Genomic DNA, 20,494 nt, shown 5'->3' with positions numbered 1-20,494 from the left:
AAAAATATTGTATTTTAGCTAAAATAATTGAACCTTTCATTATAATTTTATTGAGGAAATCTTCATAGTATTTTGATTTCTTAGTATAATAGACATCTGATCTGTTATTACTATATAGCAGTACTATAAGCCACATTCTTCTCTTAGTCAGTTCTGATAGTTAAATTTTTTTATAAAGTTGAATTTATTTAATATGTTTAAATCAATAGGTTTTTCTTCAAAGTTTAATTTATTCAAGTAATTTTCCAAAATACATTGAATATCCCTAGTTAGTTTTTTTTAAGGTCTTCAGGCTTTATATATACACACACAAATACACAATACAAATTAAGATACGTAATGCAACAAGATTGAAAATTGAAGAGAAAAAGACAGTAAAATAGATACAATTCCAAGACACAACTGCACCAAGCTGCTAATGTAAATACTGAAAGAATATCAGAAGAAAATATAAATCAAAATAAAATATGACCCGACATGAAACCGATAAGAATATTGTAACGTGAGTCATCACAAAAAGTGGTAACAGGAAATAGTAAATAAAACGTCACAAAATGAAATAACCGTGAAAGAAATAGCAAAAAAATGGAAATTGAAGTAGAGCACTGATAACTCAGTACCTCCACTTCGATTTCGTTTACGTTTTATTTACGTAAACGAAATTACGTTTTATTCACTATTTCCTGTTACCACTTTTTGTGATGACTCCCGTTACAATATTCTTATCGGTTTCATGTCAGGTCATATTTTATTTTCATTTATGTTTTCTTCAAATATATATAAATAGGGTGGACGATTCATTCATTATTATTATAGGTAATTTAAAGATGCAAAGGATATCATTACTTAAGTCATATATTTCAAACTGGTGAAATGCTGTCTAGATTGAGCATTACAATCATTGTGTGAATGTCTTCAAATACCCTTTTAACATTTTGTGTATCTGTTGCTGTCGTGTAGTGCCAAAAACAATCTCGATTTTTGGAACTTCGCCTGTTATCGTAATAACTGTCTTCTTTTAGTGTTGTTTGTTTCTTTGTTTCAACCTGAAAACACAATTAAATACCCATTTTACAGCCAAATAAACGCAAATGTATTGTTTAAAAATGGCAACAAAAATGTTAAAGCTAAAACAGTCCCGCTTATTCAAGTTAATGTGGACCACGACTCACTCGGATAACCGAAAAGTATAAAAAAGAAAAGAGTTGGTATAGATGTAATATATTTCACAAATACAAAATTTATATGAGTACACTACATACAATTCTTATTATAATTAAAAAGCATACTTTACGAGAATTGGAGTTTTTACTTAAAAAGGTCCTTAATCTTCTTTTATTTTACATTACTTTGGTGCTTTTCTGCAGTAATTTTTCGCCATCTTTTTAGGGATAACAGGAAGGCTGGTGTCGCCTCTTGTTGTTCTTTATATTCAATAGCACTTTCGATAGCTTTTAGTCTATCTGTATAAGAGATTTTAATGTGTTGATTTTCATCGTCACTCTCTTCATTCTCTTTGCTAAATTCATTTTCATTATTGACGATCATTTCATCGGATCAAGTTGTTAGATTTCGTTTTTCTGAGTGTTTGAAAGATAAAATTCAGATTTTTTTTTCCGGCGGTAGTTTTAAAAATTGACGAGAACAAAAAGAATCCTAAAAATATTTGATAGCTCGGTTAAAGCGGAAACTCGGATGATCGGTACTTTACTGTATTTAAGTTTAGTTTGTCAATAAAAATGTAACAACTTTTATTTCTTCTGATGTTAAACTTCTTATCCTTAGTACATATCAAAAAACAAAACTGATATTAAAATACTTTATTACTTATTTAATACTTTATTAAAATACTTTAATATTCATTGATATTAATATATACATAAATAAAAACTTACCAAAAATATATCTCTAATAAAGCATCGTGCTTTCTCATACTCATTTCTTACTTCATCCGAGTCTATTTAAAAGATATTAACCTATGTTACTCTTCATTCACTACAATATAAAAATGTGCTTATTTTTATAATGCCCTTTAAACTAGTTTTGAAGTTCTAAATACCGTTTATTAAAATATTCATAAGTTATAAATACTATCCTTTTGCAGAATTCAGATGTTACTTTAACAATTTAACTTCCTTAAAGATTGCAAACTTTAAATTGTACTACTTAATTGTCATTTTAATAAAGTTTAAAAGTCTTTTGGTAATACATGCTAATTTATTTGAAATAAGTAAAGGAAATATAAAATTAAGCACATTTCTTTAATTGTTGTCTGTAAGTCAAAGAGTGCTGATTTCAGTTTTATCTAGGACTAAATATATTTCAAGTTGTAAACTGTGAAAATTTTAAGGGTGAAAAAAAATGGATATTGAAGTTTTTGTCAATTTATTTTAGTTATTTGAATAAAATCCTAGTTAAAATATTTTCAATTTAAAATTATAATTAAGCATCAGTGTCTAATGAATCTGGCATAGCTTGAAGCAATATTGAATGTATGCAGGGTATTTTGTAATAATCACCCTGACTGACTGATGAAAAGACTGGTGGTTAGCTGGTGTAAATTATTATTCGAGTGAGTTAAAAGCAAAAAAGCTTTAGAAATCTGACAAACCAGTGTTTAGAAAGATGGGTGTACAAAACATTAAAACCTGTTTGATTATCCATAAGATTTGGATGACATTTGCAATTTCTTTTTTTCTCTTTTAAGGTATTTTGTTAGATTTTTAGAGCATTATTTTAATTTGTGACATATTTTTGTATTTTAGAGAATTTTTTCTCTTTTCAGGCATTTTTTTGTATTTTTAGAGCATTTTAAATTTTTGGGACATATTTTTGTATTTTATTCCATTTTTTAAGGTATTCTTTCTTCTGTTTTTTATTACTTCCTTGGATTTCATAAAGGAGGATATTTATGCTCATTTATTGAAAGTTTGTATGTTCATTTAAATGTAAATACAAACGAAAAATGCTTAATAAGAGTTAATAATTTATTTTTTTTTATTTATTTATTTTAACATTTTAATGAACTCAGAACATACATTTGCGGTGTTTTAAATATTTTAACAATAATGAAAGTGATTTTAAAGAGAAAAGCATTGTTTTAGTTTAATATTTTTATTTAAATAATCGAGCCTATTTAAAGACATTTTTAAGCACATTTTAAGCACATTTTCTGAAATTTATAGAAGATTCTTTTGCAATTTTAAAGGTATTTATTTGCATTTTATGTCTTCGAAATTCAGGCTGTAAAATCAATTTAATAATCGCAAAACTCCTTTTCCTCCGCTACCTAACAGATCTATTACACCTATAACTTCTTCAATAGTGATTTGTTGGATTTCACAAATACTTTTGCTCTTGCACAAATATTTCATTGTAACCCCACAACACGTGTAAAATTTCTGTTGAATATGTGCTTAAGATTATCATACCGGAACGCTCCCTACGAGGGCAGTTTGGTAAGTCCGTGACTTTGAAATCAAAAAACCAATATACACATGAAAATGCATTTTATTTTTCAATCTTCTCTTTCATATAGGTACACTTTATCCAACGATGTTAAAACTTTTTTTATCCCTCCAAAAAATAAAATTTCTGAAACTCATCAGAATGGCCATTTGTTGCATTAATGATTTTAGAATTTGAAGAAAATCTCTTTCCACCTAGCCCGTTATTTTAAATTTGGAAAAAGAAGAAAAAAAGTCATTAAGGTGAGAGAGAAAGGTGGATGAGGGAGCGATTCCATAACCAATTGAGTAGCTGCGATTGCAGATGAGTGAGCTGGCACATTATCGTGATGAAAAAGCACTTTTTTCCTTGGACAAATGTTGCTGCCTTTTCTTTCAAATTTTCATTAAAATGGTCTAACAAGTCAGCATAATACTGCCTGGTGATCCCCTTTTCAAGATGAGTCGATGAGGATTACACCCTTTTGAGTCCCAGAAAACTGGAATCAATGAAACAGTTTTCACCTTTTTCAGAACAAGTTAATTAGAAGTCCACTGTTTGTTTAGAATGTTCATTTCTGTTCAGTAGTAATGTATAGAAATTTTATCTATTGCAACATCATGCCGCAAAAATTCGCTTGTATTGTGCTCGCACTTTTCTAAACATTGCTCTGAAATGGTTACACGAGACCGCTTTTGATCTACTTACTGTCGGCAATCAAGACACCTTTTTTTTTTTTTAATGTATACATAGCAGGCGTTGAACAGTCGACCCAATTTCAAGTTTACACGACTATCAATGTTTAACTCCGTAGCCTTGTAATCTTAAACCCAGCCCAGAAGACAAGAGAACTTCTGGATCAAACATTGGGACTAACTACCCTTCATGGAGAACTTTTTGATGACACTAACTCGCATTTGTGTTACACGGAGAGGAAATATCTTCCACGGTTAACCCGACTGCGAGGGAAATCGAACTCGTGATCTGTCTGTCACTGAGGATATTTTATGTCAGCACTAGCCACCGCGGCTCTCGGCACCCATCTAGCGGATAACTTTTCATGCTTAAATCGTAATGCGAAATATGAATACACGTTCGTTTGATATGTTTACCTTCATATCTGTCTCATACTCTTTCACAAGTTTCCATCATGGATTTTGCTGACCTTTTCTTTAGTCGTAACCTCAATCGTGTGTCCAGAATCACAACGAAATTCCGTAAACCATTTGTGTATTATGCCGTGTGATGGAGCGGAGTCCCCATTATATTCTTTAAACTTTTTTTCGATAATCGTTTTTCCTCGCAAAAAGTAATGTTATATAGAACACAAATTATTATAAATATAGTTTGCAAATTTCACGAGTGTTACTGCAGATAATAATAAATTGAACACATAATAACAAGAGTGCGATCAGAGCACCACCTTGTTTTTTTAGTCACAGACTTATCATACTGCCCTCACGGGATGTGACGTATGTATGTTGTCTCCGGATCGCGATTTTCCGACTTGTCGACTCCCAGGCTCCTCATTGATACGGTATTTTGAAATTCTAGTCTCTCATTTTCTCGAGAGAACACTATTTCGCTCATGGTGGGCAGTAGATGCTCACATTGCCAAAAACCCTATACGTAAACAGTTTTTATTTATATTACACTTAGATAATGCGATTTTAATAAATTTAGTTATTTGTTTATTCGTCTCTTTATATTTTAATAACTACTCTTTTAAGTTTTGTAATAAGTATATAATAATTACTCTATAAGTTTTTTGTTTATTAGTCTTTTTATAAAATATTTCTTGAAACACCTTCATATTTTATAGCCTTTTGTTTCCTTTTCAGTTTTAAACTTGTTTTATAAGTATTATAACGTTTCCGGAAAATTTTCATTAGTTTTAGAATTGAATTTTTTCTTCTCTGTGAGTAGGATATAGCTTTTTAATTATTTTTTATAAATTCAATTAAAATGATTTATTGTGTTTTTGACAAGTATGTTGTACAGCTCTTTCCAAGTATGTGGCCTCAATATTTAATAATGCAGCAGGCTTTTGTACCTCATTAGTTGTTAATTTTTGTAAATACTTTAATTGAAGCTACTAGACAATTTACAAGTTTCAAACACTTTTTTTTTTCTTTAGAGTACTGATGTGAAGAGCTGATGGCTTCATACATGATTTTTTCTTTATTTCCTTTCTTGAAAAGTATTTTGTGTGGGGAGGGTAATTTAATAATAAATTTTAAATTTATTTCGTTATTTGGATTAATTCTGACAAATCTATTTAATATTTAAGATTAAAATATTTGATAATACATAGTATTTTTTCTACTTTAATGTGAGTACGTCCCGCAGTGGACTGATCGTTAGGACACGGTTCCCAGAAGTCAAGCATCACTGGCTGCGGTCAGTGTGCGGGTGGGAGACCACTTGGATCAGTCTGCGTAGGGACCGAGGGTGTGCGGTATGGGCCCTCGTAAAACTGTTCTACCGTGAAGTGCTCGACTTCGCGTGCAGGTCGTCGGGCTACCGAAGCGGGGGTGCCATCCCCTCTGCAAAGGATCAAAATTGAGATGGCTTGTCTTCGGATCGTCCTCAGGGATGTTTTCCAGACCGTGGCCAATAGCCCATTGTGCAGCTCTAGTGCGACGTAAATTAACTACAACAACAACAATGTGTGTACATATATGCAATTTTAAGTTTTAATAAATATGATTGATGTTATAAAGATAATAATCTTCATTAAAATTAAACTNTTTTTTTTTTTTTTTTTTTTTTTTTTTTTTTTTTTTTTTTAAATTCTTATTTCTTCATTAAAGAACGAAGTATTGTTTTCTCTTCATTTGAATTTTCCTCTCCTAAAACGAGGATAAATCTTCACCTAACTTAAGTAACAAACAATTCCATGAGCTAGAAGATTTGTTTACAATTTTTACGAGTAGTAGTGAGGTTATAGAGTTGCCTCTTAGTGAGGGTTAACAGATATGGCGATGAAGCAGAAGCCTAGTGAATGGTTAACCGTGTAAACGCAGATGGCGCTGGGGGGTCAAAATTCCCCGTAAAACTTCCGGGTTACTGTTTCGACTCATTATTACGCCTAAGCTTGAAAAAACGCACCATCCAATATTATTAAACTTGTGTTTACAATGTAACGCGTTCTTTCAATCTAACTTTCAACGTTGCAAACCACACATAAATTCGGCTCAAGCTTGCTATGAAGCTACCCGAAAAATAACAAATTGTGCTATTTTACACAAATATAACCCAATAAGGGATAACATGGCTATCCTTACACTTTTTTATGCTGTGATATTAATTTTGTTATTTTTTTTTTAATTTCGCGACCTGTTAGAATTTATAAATTACAGAAAAGTCTTATAAATTGTAAAATAAAGCGCAATATTAAATACAAATCACAATAATAAAACTTCCTGGAAAATTAAGTCTGCTCCTTGTAAGGATGGACATAAGGGGAGGGATGCACCAGAAGTTTTCTACCGCTCTTTGATATTGTTCAGTCAATAATCCATAAAATCGCGGCGAATGGAGGTGCCATGTCATACTCAGGGATGTTTCCGTCCCCAATAGCCCATTGTACAGCTAACTGCCCTCGTAATGTGTCAACTATAGGTAGGACCCTATTAATTATTTTTAAAATCATGTAAGTTAACGAAAAAGCGACTAAATTGTAAATAAAATACTCTTTTCATGTTTATGTCACAAATTTTCAAACATTGCAGTATAATGTTTAGGAAATTATTTAGGATAATGGAGGACGAACAGAATTGAAAAATAAGGTGGTTTTGTTCTCCCCAAGAAGAGATTATATGATAAATGAAGACATTTTGTTGAAAAATAATATACAGTCATACGCCGCTATAGTGAACGAAATGTTCGGTCCCGTGCCTTGCTATGCACGTATAATGTTATTTTTTATGGATATAGTGAACCCAAAAAGTGAGGAAGTTGGATATAGTGAACTTTTTTCAGTCTTCGACTGATTTTTTTCTCTCATTTTTTTTTTGGTAATAATTTTGAAATTTTTACTTCAAAATAAATACGTATACCGATTTTCAGAACCATTTATAGAGGGGAATGTATCTATAAGCATTTTTTCTTGTTTGCTTTTTTATCTCACTTTCCCATCCCTAAACAAGCCAAGCAGATGTTCCCAACCCAGGCAGATGATGCACCTGTAATGTGTCAGTGGGATCAATTTGCATTTTCTGTCGGAGGGAATGAGTAATTATTCATTATTGCATTATTGGTCAAAGGGTTGGACACTAATATGTGTTGATAAGGCCCTCATTTCAACTCCTTTTTGCTCTTAGTTCAGTTAAAAAAAACCTGCAAACAAGTGACTCAAATTTAACTATGGCTAGCAGTAAAAGTAAAATGTTCTTCATTGATGATAAAATGGGCATAATCAGAAAAATTGAAAATGGATGCATTTAAACTGATATTTGCAGGGAACAAAAACTATTCAAATCTGCAGCTTGTAACATATGGAAAAATAGGCAATTAATAATTTCTGCTCATGAAAAAAATTTTGATGGCAAAAAAAAGTTGAGAAAAGCGGATCAAAAGGATGTTGAAGAAGCATTACTGAAGTGGTTCACCAATCGAAGAAGCCGCAATCTTCCAGTATTTGGACAAATGTCATGAATTTGCTAAGCGATTTTATGAGACTACTTTTATGTGCTCTCAAATAGCAGGTTAGACTGGTTTAAAAAGCGGAATAACATAAATTCAGGAAAAATTATCTGAGGGTCGGGAAGTGTTTCCATGCTGAGGATTGCTCATCAACTAAAGATTACTAATTTCTTTTTTGTACGCAAGACGAAGAGTAATGAAAAAATAACACATTTTTTGNATATACACATACACAATATTTGTTATTCTTAGTCAATCGTCAATTTTACGTCAGTTATCTCAATAAAATATCAATAGAAACAAATTACAATGGTATGTTGGTGATTTTCTTCTAGAATCTGGTGTAAAAAGTTTGAACGCAAGGAACTTATTGTTTTTTTCTCGACCAGAGGTGACTTGTGATGTCTGGTAACAGTATTTTTTACTCATTTTAACCTTTAAAAAATTAGCTGATAGCTCAAAAATCAATTTTCTTTCACAAGATTAAATTTTACATAGATCAAAATGAATGAAGAGAACAGTTGCCGGACAGTACATGCAAAATTGTTTGAGAGAATTCTTTTCCAAATAGGATTTTAGTAAAAACATTAATATCGATTTTATAAAAATCCTGATGTGATTGGGAAAAATGAAGGTCATTTTCGAAATCAGCACATCAAATAACATATAAATCAACAATAACTTCTCTTGTATTTTTCCAAAAGTTCAATTTCGCAGGCTTGTGTTATTCATTATTGGTCAAAGGGTTGGACACTAATATGTGTTGATAAGGCCCTCATTTCAACTCCTTTTTGCTCTTAGTTCAGTTAAAAAAAAACCTGCAAACAAGTGACTCAAATTTAACTATGGCTAGCAGTGAAAGTAAAATGTTCTTCATTGATGATAAAATGGGCATAATCAGAAAAATTGAAAATGGATGCATTTAAACTGATATTTGCAGGGAACAAAAACTATTCAAATCTGCAGCTTGTAACATATGGAAAAATAGGCAATTAATAATTTCTGCTCATGAAAAAAATTTTGATGGCAAAAAAAAGTTGAGAAAAGCGGATCAAAAGGATGTTGAAGAAGCAACTGAAGTGGTTCACCAATCGAAGAAGCCGCAATCTTCCAGTATTTGGACAAATTTCATGAATTTGCTTATCGATTTTATGAGACTACTTTTATGTGCTCTCAAATAGCAGGTTAGACTGGTTTAAGAAGCGGAATAACATAAATTCAGGAAAAATTATCTGAGGGTCGGGAAGTGTTTCCATGCTGAGGATTGCTCATCAACTAAAGATTACTAATTTCTTTTTTGTACGCAAGACGAAGAGTAATGAAAAAATAACACATTGTTTGCTACTAAATAATATTTTTCAGTCATTTATTTGAATAATGTGCAATAAAAGGGAGGAGTTTGGAAACCATTAGTAAAATTGCCTGCGTAACGGATATAGTGAACAGAAATTTCAGTCCCTTGAAAGTTCACTATAGCGGGGTTTGACTGATATACTAAACAATTGGGTACTTGTGCTTTAAGGAGATCACGTATACCTCCTACACATGTGACCTTAGGATGTCAGCGCTAGCTGATCGTTTATAAGCTGAATGGCTTGTTAAAGTGGAATCAAGTTTCTCCCTATAAGTTACAGTGTAAATTAAATACAATACCCTATTGCACATCGAATTCGTTGAAATATATTTCTTTCTCGTCTGCGTCGTTTACTTAACTTAGATTTATTTGTGAGGTATTTTATTGTAACCGTGATATATTTTTGTTTTGTGTACCTGGCAACTTCGATACAAAATTAATTTGTTTCTGTTCTGCATGGCCTTGTACCTGTTGAAACAGATTAACTTCAATGCCTACAGATGGCGCGCAGACTGAATGAATATTAATGTTTTTTATTTTGTTTCAGTGTTGATTTCTATAGCTTCGATGAAAGAANAATTAACGTGAAGTAAATTAAATACATTACCCTATTGCACATCGAATTCGTTGAAATATATTTCTTTCTCGTCTGCGTCGTTTACTTAACTTAGATTTATTTGTGAGGTATTTTATTGTAACCGTGATATATTTTTGTTTTGTGTACCTGGCAACTTCGATACAAAATTAATTTGTTTCTGTTCTGCAAGACCTTGTACCTGTTGAAACAGATTAACTTCAATGCCTACAGATGGCGCGCAGACTGAATGAATATTAATGTTTTTTATTTTGTTTCAGTGTTAATTTCTATAGCTTCGATGAAAGAATGATCGTATATGTTGTGTCCGTACTCTTCTTATTAAATATGTTTTATTATTAGAATTCGTTTTCTTTTGAAGACTAGCGACGCAGTATCGAAGTCTGGTAAATAGATAAAACCAGGTAAGAAAGAATATTTGAAATATTTCTACTCTATTTCTTCACCTGTCACTATGTTAAGTAAGAAAAATGTAGGGAAAAGAATTGTAATCTTTGTGAAAGAACATAGAATGTGCCACTTAAGAGAACTGATACTTGGCTTACTCGAAATAGAATGGGAAAGGGCGTCAACAACCCATCAGGATACCCACTCTACGTCACATTATTTAATCTGTAACGTCACCATGAAGAAAGCGTCTGTGTTCGGATTTTTTACTATTTGAAAAATTTCGTTATCGCTGAATGATCCTGAAAATATAGAATTATTTATTGATTTTAATAACTTTAATCTAGGTTGAAAGATCTTGCCAAATTGGCGATTTTAAAAAAAAATTTCCGTATTTGTGCGTTTTACGGTATGATTGTATATTATAGTCTGTCTGTAACTTGCTCGAAGTGTAATGTACTTTAACTGTTTTTTTATTTACTTATTTTTTTTTTTTTGAAAGAGCTTTAAGAAACAGTGTTAACAAGAAGGTTAAAGTATACCATTTGGTTGATAGTGTGCATATTCTGGAAAGAACTTTTCTATCTGTGCACCTTTTTCCATTTTTTCCTGTAACAGATCTTGCTTGTTAAGAAATAAAATGAATCCAGATTCTTTCAGGAACCTATATAGGAAAGAGGGAAAAATAATTATCATCTGCCAAAGGGATTCTATAATTTCGAAAGTATTTTCAGAGTTAATTCTATTCAGAAAGGATGTCTACCGCTTTCTGTAGTTGGTACGAAAGTGGTATTGATGAGCCCAGTTAAAAATGTGCTCAAAATTATGACACATAAAATTATCTGTCAAAAAGAAATAGTTTTCTCATCAAATTTTTTGTAGAGACCCTAAAAATAAAACCAAAATGGAAGGTCATAGAAAAGCAGAAGGTGGCCAACACTCTCCAGAGAATATTTCAGCATCGGCCAATTCTATTTTCGTCAAAGAAGCACCAAAGGGTTTTTTAATTCCCCAAAATAAAAATATTTTTAAATATGTTGTTAGTCGCCTTCTGTATTAATTATTATTTAGTTACTGGCCGGTTGCCGCTAAAATTTGGCGATTATTCTTGTTGCAGATATCGATATGAAAATCTTTACTTGCATCGACGCTGCATTTGCTTCTCGCTCTAGTCCTCTATAGCCGTGCTCTTATGCTATATGCTTTGCCTGCCCTTTGATTTTAGCTACTTTATTTTCTATAGTGAGTGAGCATCCACATTATAAGTGTCCGATTTTTATCATCTTAAAACAAGAAATTGGTGAAACAGTTCCAGAAGGGTTTTTCCCTGAAAATTGTTGATCGCTATTCAAAGCAACTAAAATGTTCGTACAAGAAATGCAAGCTCTATTTCTCCCCCAATCTTTGTCCACTTAAGTAAGAAACATATAGCTTTCGTCACGTAATCGCTACCTTTATAATTTTAAGTTCTTGTCAAAAAGTATGCACGCTAAGAATCCTAAACTAAAATTTAAAAAAAGCAGCAAAGAAAGATTAAGAAAATCAAACCAATCAATAGTGCGAGAGAGGCGGTATTAAAACTTCAAAATTAATTTGGTTACCAACTGAAACTTGAAAGTGTTTTTCAATTGAAAATAGGTATCTCAAGACTCGTGATCACTTTTCCCTTCTACTTTTCGAAATTATTGCTTTTTTTTTCTTCCACGGCAGTACATTTCGGTAAGAATTTGAATATACTAACGTGGGGGGGGGGGGGTNGAATATACTAACGTGGGGGGGGGGGAGATTTATTGAAACCATGGTAACGGAGGGGTGGTAAATCACGTAGCCTTGAGAGCCCTTTTAGGTAAGGGAGGCGTTTAGGGTTTTCAAACACCCCAATTGTAAATTGCAACTATTAATATTTTCTCAAATTACTCTTTTTTTTTTCAAACACCATTTTAAAATTCATTTCAACACATGTCGAAACCAATGTTCTCCCCCCCCCTTGTCATTCACTTATAAGGATTCCTATTTACTTTGGGGAAATGTTACTCTACTTTATCTATCCCTTGGATCCAAGATCTATCTGTATCTATGGGTGTAGCTTGTAAGAGAAGATATTTTGTTTGTTTGAATTTGGTTATAAATGCTTCATAGGGAATATTTCCAAGAATTTTCGGGAATGAAATAAAATGTAACCAGTGGATGGAGGACTTCACGAGGTTGGTCATAACTTTACAGTAAGTTTAAGAAAGTTGTGACTCTCAAATCAAACTCTTTCTCGACATTCAGTCAGGAAACTTTCACTAAGATGTGCTCAAATTTTGTTCAATCTTGCTGGCTGTCTTCGGAACTCATAGTATAATTTTTAAATATATTTTTATTTCAATTTAGGGGAACATTTCTTTTTTTTTTCATACATTATCATATTTACCTTTTATTCTTTTATTAACATTTTATTCAAGTTTTATTAATAATTTTCCTACCTACATTTAAATCGTGACAATTAGTTATGAATATGATTCATTTATTTCTTTTAAATGAAGTTTTTTAATAATTTTAAAAACACCCTCAAAGAATTTTATTTATTTGAACTTAGTTTATGACTTATTAAGGGGTAATGTTACGCATGGAAAGGCTAAAATTCGTTTGAATTTCAAATGCCAATTTATTTCTTAAATTAGTTCTCTTTTTTGGTTTTTATAATCGTTACATCGTAACTATTATTAAAAAAGAAGTTACTTAAATTTTACAAAAGCAGTAACTCTAAACATACGATAAAGAACATGAAATAAATTTGTTTTCGATTAACAAGGTAAAAAATATACAACAATTAAACAAAGTTGCAGATTCACAACTGAAAATCTGCTCCGATTTAAATAATTTTACATAAAATATATGAAATTAAAACATTTGAGCTATATAAAAAATTAAACATAAAGTTAATAAATAAAATGAAATTAGATATTTTAAAGTCAGTATTAGAGTCATTGAAATTGTCTTGCACTGAAATTTAACATGTTTTTTTCATATAAATGCAGCCCTACATTTTAAGCTTTTAAATTTGAACTTGAATGTCGGATTTTGATTTGAAAATTTATTGTAAAGAAAGATTTAATGAATCGCAATTATTTTTTTTCATATTTCTTATAAGATGGTCATATTAAGAAAAATAGAAGAAAGGATGGGGGGGGGGGAAACAGATAAAAAAAATTGAAAAACAGTGTTCAAAATAAACATCTTTTATAAAATATCTATTTTTAATTCATATTAAAAACTTATAACTAAAACAAAAGTTTTTTCAAAAATTCCAATTTTAAAACAATTATTCATCAGTATTGCTCTTTCTGATGTTTTCGGGAGGAATTAAATATTTAATTATTAAAAAAGAGAGGAATATGCAACTCTAAAGCAAACAATATATATATCCATCCTGTTTAAAATTTTCATACACTGATACTATCTAGATTACAAGCTTTGGCTAAATGTAAAGAATATGAAAGTGTTCTAAACGCAACTTTCATTCAAAGAAGAGCAATTATAAGGAGTAAGTCCAAGTGTTAAAATAATAGAGAAATCAAGCAAAGGAAGAAGAAAAAAAATAGTTAATGTTACTCGGGCTCGTGGGACACGTATCTATCTGAAAAAGGTAAACCCTACGATGGACAAAAGTACTTCAACAGATGGCATTTGAAATAACATCATAAAAATTTTCTTTTTACATTTAACGTTCATTGTTTTCCTACTACAATAATTTAGTTCTCCACATCTGTTTTTATATCTCTCACAACTATAATTTAGTAATTATAACTGCTAACAGAATTTTTAAAAAAAATTTCCTAGAAATTTTTATAAAAAGTGTTAGCCATTGGACAAAGTTTTTATTCACTTTCATACTTATTTTAAATAATACCCTTTTATTATTATTCATATAGCTTTAAAATCAATATACCTTACCTTATTGTAAAAGTAATCAAGTGAGTTAGAAATATGGGTGAAAAATAGGACAATTGTTTTTATCTCAAATTATACTCCTACTTCAGTTTCTTGCCACATAAGTAAAAATATCAATCCTATTTTACTGTCCCTTAAAAAACCCACATTTCATCTTATCTAGAATTATGTTTAAACATTTTTTATAAAATCAAAATTTATTTATTAAAATTATAGAAATTGTGAATAGCTCGGGACCGAAACAGAAAATGCTCAGTGAATTGTTGGATTGATTCCAATAATATCTGCGGGAAGGGAGGCGAATTATTGTTAAAAAGAAATCATCATTGAATTGGAGTCAATTCTTTTGGAAGGGGGCGAATTATATGCTGAATTTGTGTCAAAAGAGTTATAAAGGTAAAATTTTTGAGAGTGAAATCTTTCAAGAAGGCATCCAATGGGTGGTTCGAACATAAACTGTCTTCCATTGTCAATTTAGTTCAATAACAGAAATCTAATAAAAGCCTCTTCGTTTTATTAAAACTAAAGTTACTTTTAAATGCGAGTTTTTCGTTATTGATTGAATAGAAAATTGACACCAACGTTCATATTCTCTGGGTGACATATTAAATTTTCCCTCTCCTGCTTTGAATGAGACATTTGTCGATGATTCTTTAAATTCCAGATGTCTAGAGTATGGATTACTAAGGCACGGATTTTGATGACATTTGCATTTTTGGACATTTTTTGTCCTTTAGAGCATTTTTTGAGATTTATAGGGCATTTTCTTTAAATTTTGGGGCGTATTTTGCATTTTGAAGCTTTTTTAAATATTTTGTTAATTTTTTTATAATTTTTTATTATTACATTGGCTTCCAAACAATGAAGAAAATCTCTAGGATATTAAAAGGTGAAGCAACATCTTTTCAAATTGAAGAAGAATTGTCAGTAAGTGTGACCGTCCTTTTCAAGTACGCACCAATAACATCAGTAGACGTTGAAAGAAGCTTCTCCTGGTATAAAAATTTGCTTTCAGACAAGAGACGCTCGTTTACATTTCAAAATATTAAAAAAAAATTTAATAATCCACTGTAATTCTGATATTTAGTAATATTATGAGATGGAAGTTGTTATATTCATTTAAGTTTCTATACAAAATGAAAATGTTTTGGAGTCAATATATTTTCCTTTTTTTTTTTATTTTTTTAGGATATAAAACCTATTTTTCAAACTTTAATGAACGTAGAACAAGTATTGCATTGCTTTATATTTTTTGAAACGACTCATAATAATTTTAAAGAGTAAAACATTGTTTTAGTTCAATATTTTTACTTCTATTTAAGTCATGTCATAAGGCATTTTTAGCGCAATTTTCGCATTTTAAGGGCATTTTTTGCACTTTTAAGGGCATTTTTTGCAGTTCATAAGGGCATTTTTTGCACTTTTTAAGGGCATTAATTGAGATTTCTTAGGTCATCAAAATCCGGGCTCTAATGATTACCCTTAGCCCCATTTTTTATTTATGCATTTTAAACAAACAATTGAGGCATTTTTTCCGAGACGATGGATGGGTGTTTAGAAACTATAAGAGTTTCCTGTACAAATTCGTACCTAATTATGCATCGGTTATTGCTAACTAAATAAGTGAGGCATTGTTTTCGATTTGTTATTTTAAGCTGGATCGAATGAGTTAATAAGACGAATAGCTTGCAAGCCGTTTTATGCGTAAAAAGAGCTATATTTGTCATGGTTCACACCTTTTACTTTGCTATTTATGGACTATCTGAACATGTAAGGTACATTTCCCGATGAAATTTTTTTACAGAATTGAATGATATATAATTCGAATTGATATAAATAGTTTTGAAATTGATATGTTCTTTCATAATAAATGCCACTCATTTTGTATGTATAGAAAAATCATTTCAACTTTTGAAATATATGCCTTTTTAATTCGGTTTTGATCTGATTCGATTGAACGAAAAAATATATCGGAAACAATACCTCACTTGTTTTTATAGCAATGTAAGATATGTAAATAAGTACAAGTATAAAATTATGCTTTTTGTACATAAAATGCTTAAAACTTTTAAACTATTAATCCGATCGTCTTGGGATGGGTCTCATATAATTTAGCATGGTAAATAACATCGGAAAATGTATCCTAGATATCAGTTTTAATTGTATGTATAAGTCGTGTTAAAAGAAGTACTGTTTATTCATAAAAATTCTTGCACCTTTTGAACTACTTGTTGTATTAACTTATGTATAGTCTTATTTCCGTAAAAGCATACATAGTAATTAATATTTCGGAAAAGAATACGTAGGAAACAATATCTTATTTTTTTTAATAGCAATATCATATACGTAATTAGGTACAAGTACAAATTTGTAATTTTTATGCACAAAATCCTTATAACACCTAAACTATTATTCCGTTCGCCTCCCGGGATCGATCTTATTCAATTCAACGGGAAAACATATGTTGGAAAATATGCCTCACCTGCCAGTCAAGACGAAATTTAACTCTCACACTGAAGGGGGGAAGCGTACAGAAGAAAGTAGGGGAGCTTTTGAGTATCTTTTATAACAGAGCTTTCTATGAAATGAAAAAAAACCTTAGGCATTATTTTTTCAGACGAAAAAGTTTAAATTTACTGTTGAAAATCAAATTTAGTTTTAAATTTATTAACACACTATTAAGTTTCAACGCAACCAATGGTTATTTAAAGTAAAGAGAGAGAACATAAGTATTAGTCCCCAATTTTAAATTAAACTTTACTTCAATTTGTCAAATTTGAATTTCTGAACACCCCTCCATGGAAAAGTTATACCTACGTGCTTAGGCGCCTATTTACAAAGAGTATAATCAGTAACTTCTCTCATTTTACCTTAGCTATCTATCTGGTTTAGATTTTTATTCTTTCCTCACTTTAACATTGTTTTTTTTAATTTAATTATTTATAAAAATTCAAAATCTATGCATAAAGATCACCCTGTATAAGAATCATTACCGACTCTTCCAGACATCTTGGAAAAGTGAGAGACTTTCCTGCAGTCTATTTGTCTTCTGGTCCTCTCGTATAGTCTGATCGAATCCGGACGATGCAACAAGAAACAGAATTGCCGTAATTCCTTCGAACACCTGTATCCATTTCCTACGCTCTCCTCTCTGTCCACCCACATCAAACATCCTATTGAGAAAATATCTGTAGAATTAAACCACATTTTCCTTCATCATTTTTCACTTATCCATTAATGTTTTAGTTTCAAATTGCAAATAGTACTATAAATTCTGTATCGATTCGCGTAATCATACATTTTCCTCGTCAAACCAGATTTCTTCTGACCAAAAGTGTCCTTTATAATGTATTGAAATGAAGGGGGGAAAAAATACTTTCTTACAATAAAGGAAGTTTTCTCAAAATAACACTCTTCATAATAGCATTCGTGACATTTTTTTTTTGCGAACTACTGATTTTTGTTTAAGTGGCACGTTACGCTAGATAATTTTTGATTCATTGAATGATGGATGAGCTCTGACTATTCTCAGAAGTTAGATTTTGTCATTTAATTGCTGGACACAGTCCGGAGACTTTTATTTTTTAACTAATTGTAGCACATTACTCATTCTCTAATTTGCTAATACTTAGCTTTATTTTTCACACTTTAAAATGCTATTGAAAAAGAAACTCCTCTCAGAATTTTTGATTACGCTTATGTTCTCACATTAATAATCAAACATTGTGAGAAAAGTTTACCAAAAAAAATTTGAATTTGATGAATTGTGTAAACTTATTTTTTTCTTTCACTAAAAATGTTGTTTATTAAAATTTTACTGATGAAATATTTCAAACGAAATATTTTACCATTGAATACGGGCATTGTTTGAAAATTGAAAGAGCGATAAGAAAAAATAAATCAAAGCAGGAAAAAGTTAAAAAAAAATGCATAATGACAATTAATTACAAAAGAAAAAAATAATTGGTTTAACATTATTGCAATTATTGTTTAGCCATCAGTCATTTTTTTTTCTTTCCTGTATCAACTTTGCCACAACATTTCAAGTCATATGGTTTGAAAAAACTGCATCAATTGATATATGTCTTCCAATCGTTTTCAGACAATATACGTTTCTTTAGGCGTCATAAAATTCTTTTCCTTCTTCAGTATTCGTATTTATATTTAAATCGTCCTCAAGATACTAATTATAAATAAGTTATTCATGAAAAAAAAAACATAGAAATACTTTAAATTAATATTGTTTGAAAACATTTAAAATGCATGCTGGTGAAAATAAAAATAAAAACTCTGTCTGTAAAACAATCAACTCCAAGAAATTCCAAAATGATTGTCTGCTTTTTTTAATTATTATTATTTGATCTTGTTGCACTCCTTTTTTTATTAATACTTAAGTTGGGTCTGAATTTTTTTATAACTCTTTATTTGTGATTTAGTTAATCTAGTGGATAAAGTTGATCAAGTCGAAAGGTGTGCGATCATTCAACAACATCTATTTACACACTAGGTAATAAACAAAACAAAAATATTTACAAATTATAGTGTTTATTATACTTGCCAGAAAGACTGGTAACCTCCACCATATTTCTTTGGTACTTTGACGGTAAATTCAATCCGGGATATTTCAGAAGTTCTTTTTCTGCAATGCAATATGTCCTGTCGGTAACATTATTATTATTTTGAAATGAAAAATTTCACAAAATATTGCTTATAGGAGATAAAACTCGTTTGCTTACTTTATCGCTCGGTGAATAATCATCTTTCCGGATTACTTGAATTTTGTCTAGGAAACTTAAAAAGAAAAAATTATTTTTCAATTTCTTATTAAAAATGGGTCCCACAAAATATATTTCAAGCATTTTGCTTTAACTGTAAATAATTAGTTCGCATATTTAGGCTTGACGCTATTTACGAAGTTAAAAAGTTTAAATGCTTAAGTTTAAAAGATTTGAATACATTCACAGTAATAAGTGAAATTAATGAGTGAATCTTTTAAAAAAGAAAACAGATTTCTAGTTTTGATTCTTTTTTCTTCGGATGTATATATATAAATTATTTTATACGATTTATGTTATCAGCACTGTTTTATATCGTTTTCTTCTTAGTAAATTTTTTTAACTGTTAGATTATCTACTTTTATGACATTTTAACTTTTACTCCACGTCGGTAAGTTTATTTTTTGCTTTATTTCATCTCAAACTCATTTTCAATTGCATTTTTATTTTTTACCAATATAGGCTCATTATAATGATTTATTTTTATCTTAGGATAATTATTGTTTATTTTGAAATATTGCATTTACAATCGTAAAAAATTTCTTTATAATTATATATATATATATGTGTGTGCATACTTTTACGGCTTTTTCTTAGATATAACTAAGATGTGGGGTAATATTTTGGTATCTCAAAGTGGTACTAAAATTTTGTAGTTCAAATGGAGCGCAAAACAAGTGAAACGATCTCTATCGTCAGATAAACTTTGAAAATTCAATAAAGTTTTAATAAGAAATGAATACTAAAGTAAAAATACTTATCTAATAAATCTTTTGTAATTGTTAAAAATGGATCTTATGTGTTTTATGAGTATCTAATCCTGGAAATTGCCTGTATGTTGATTTAGGACTTATTAAGTAAAAAAAAGTTAGAAGAGTTTAGAAACTTAATTTATTTTTCTTGTCCTCTATAATGTCGTTTTTGGGTGCAGTTATAGGGCAATTGAAGTATCTAGAATGCATAATAGTTAATTATTTTTCAAGAATTCGTTATAAATATTTTATAAAGGAATGGAATTATTTAAAGTTTGAATAAAACCTGAAGCTTACTACTTAGTTGAATCGATGAGTGGAAATTCACCCATTCTATTAAATGCACGCTGCACACCAGGATCAGACCACAGCTGTATGACACGGTCATAAAATTCCTAAAGATAGAGAACATTATTAAACCGGAAAATTTCTTTTAAAACTAATATATATATATGCCCTGTAATACCTGAGGATAGGCAAAATCTTCTGTTAAGCTTACAGATTGAATATACTGGAGGCTTTCAACATTGCTGTCATCGTGTAAACGTTCTGGTGGCTTCAAACTGCCCATGTTTCCAATTATTTCCTAGATAATAAAGAA

The 20,494-nt window shown here is 30.4% G+C and overlaps 1 protein-coding gene across 2 annotated transcripts in view; it reads right to left on the bottom strand.

The window, feature by feature from the left end:
• Positions 1-210: 210 nt before the first annotated feature.
• LOC107454562 (guanine nucleotide-binding protein G(s) subunit alpha) overlaps positions 211-20,494 on the bottom strand; it is a 36,181-nt gene continuing 15,897 nt past the window's right edge. For both annotated transcript variants that reach the window (XM_043047047.2, XM_043047048.2), the window contains 8 exons: positions 20,360-20,479; positions 20,191-20,288; positions 19,103-19,157; positions 18,925-19,022; positions 17,360-17,539; positions 10,973-11,094; positions 1,896-1,957; positions 211-1,046 (listed from right to left, as the gene is read on the bottom strand). In XM_043047047.2, the coding sequence (XP_042902981.1) occupies positions 861-1,046; positions 1,896-1,957; positions 10,973-11,094; positions 17,360-17,539; positions 18,925-19,022; positions 19,103-19,157; positions 20,191-20,288; positions 20,360-20,479 (921 nt within the window). In that variant the 3' untranslated portion in view covers positions 211-860. The remainder of the gene's footprint in view (positions 1,047-1,895; positions 1,958-10,972; positions 11,095-17,359; positions 17,540-18,924; positions 19,023-19,102; positions 19,158-20,190; positions 20,289-20,359; positions 20,480-20,494) is intronic.

Source organism: Parasteatoda tepidariorum, chromosome 2 (assembly GCF_043381705.1).
Source record: "Parasteatoda tepidariorum isolate YZ-2023 chromosome 2, CAS_Ptep_4.0, whole genome shotgun sequence".
NCBI classification, from domain to species: Eukaryota; Metazoa; Arthropoda; class Arachnida; order Araneae; family Theridiidae; genus Parasteatoda; species Parasteatoda tepidariorum.
Note: the sequence above shows the minus strand (reverse complement) of the source record. Positions and strands in the feature narration are given on the sequence as shown.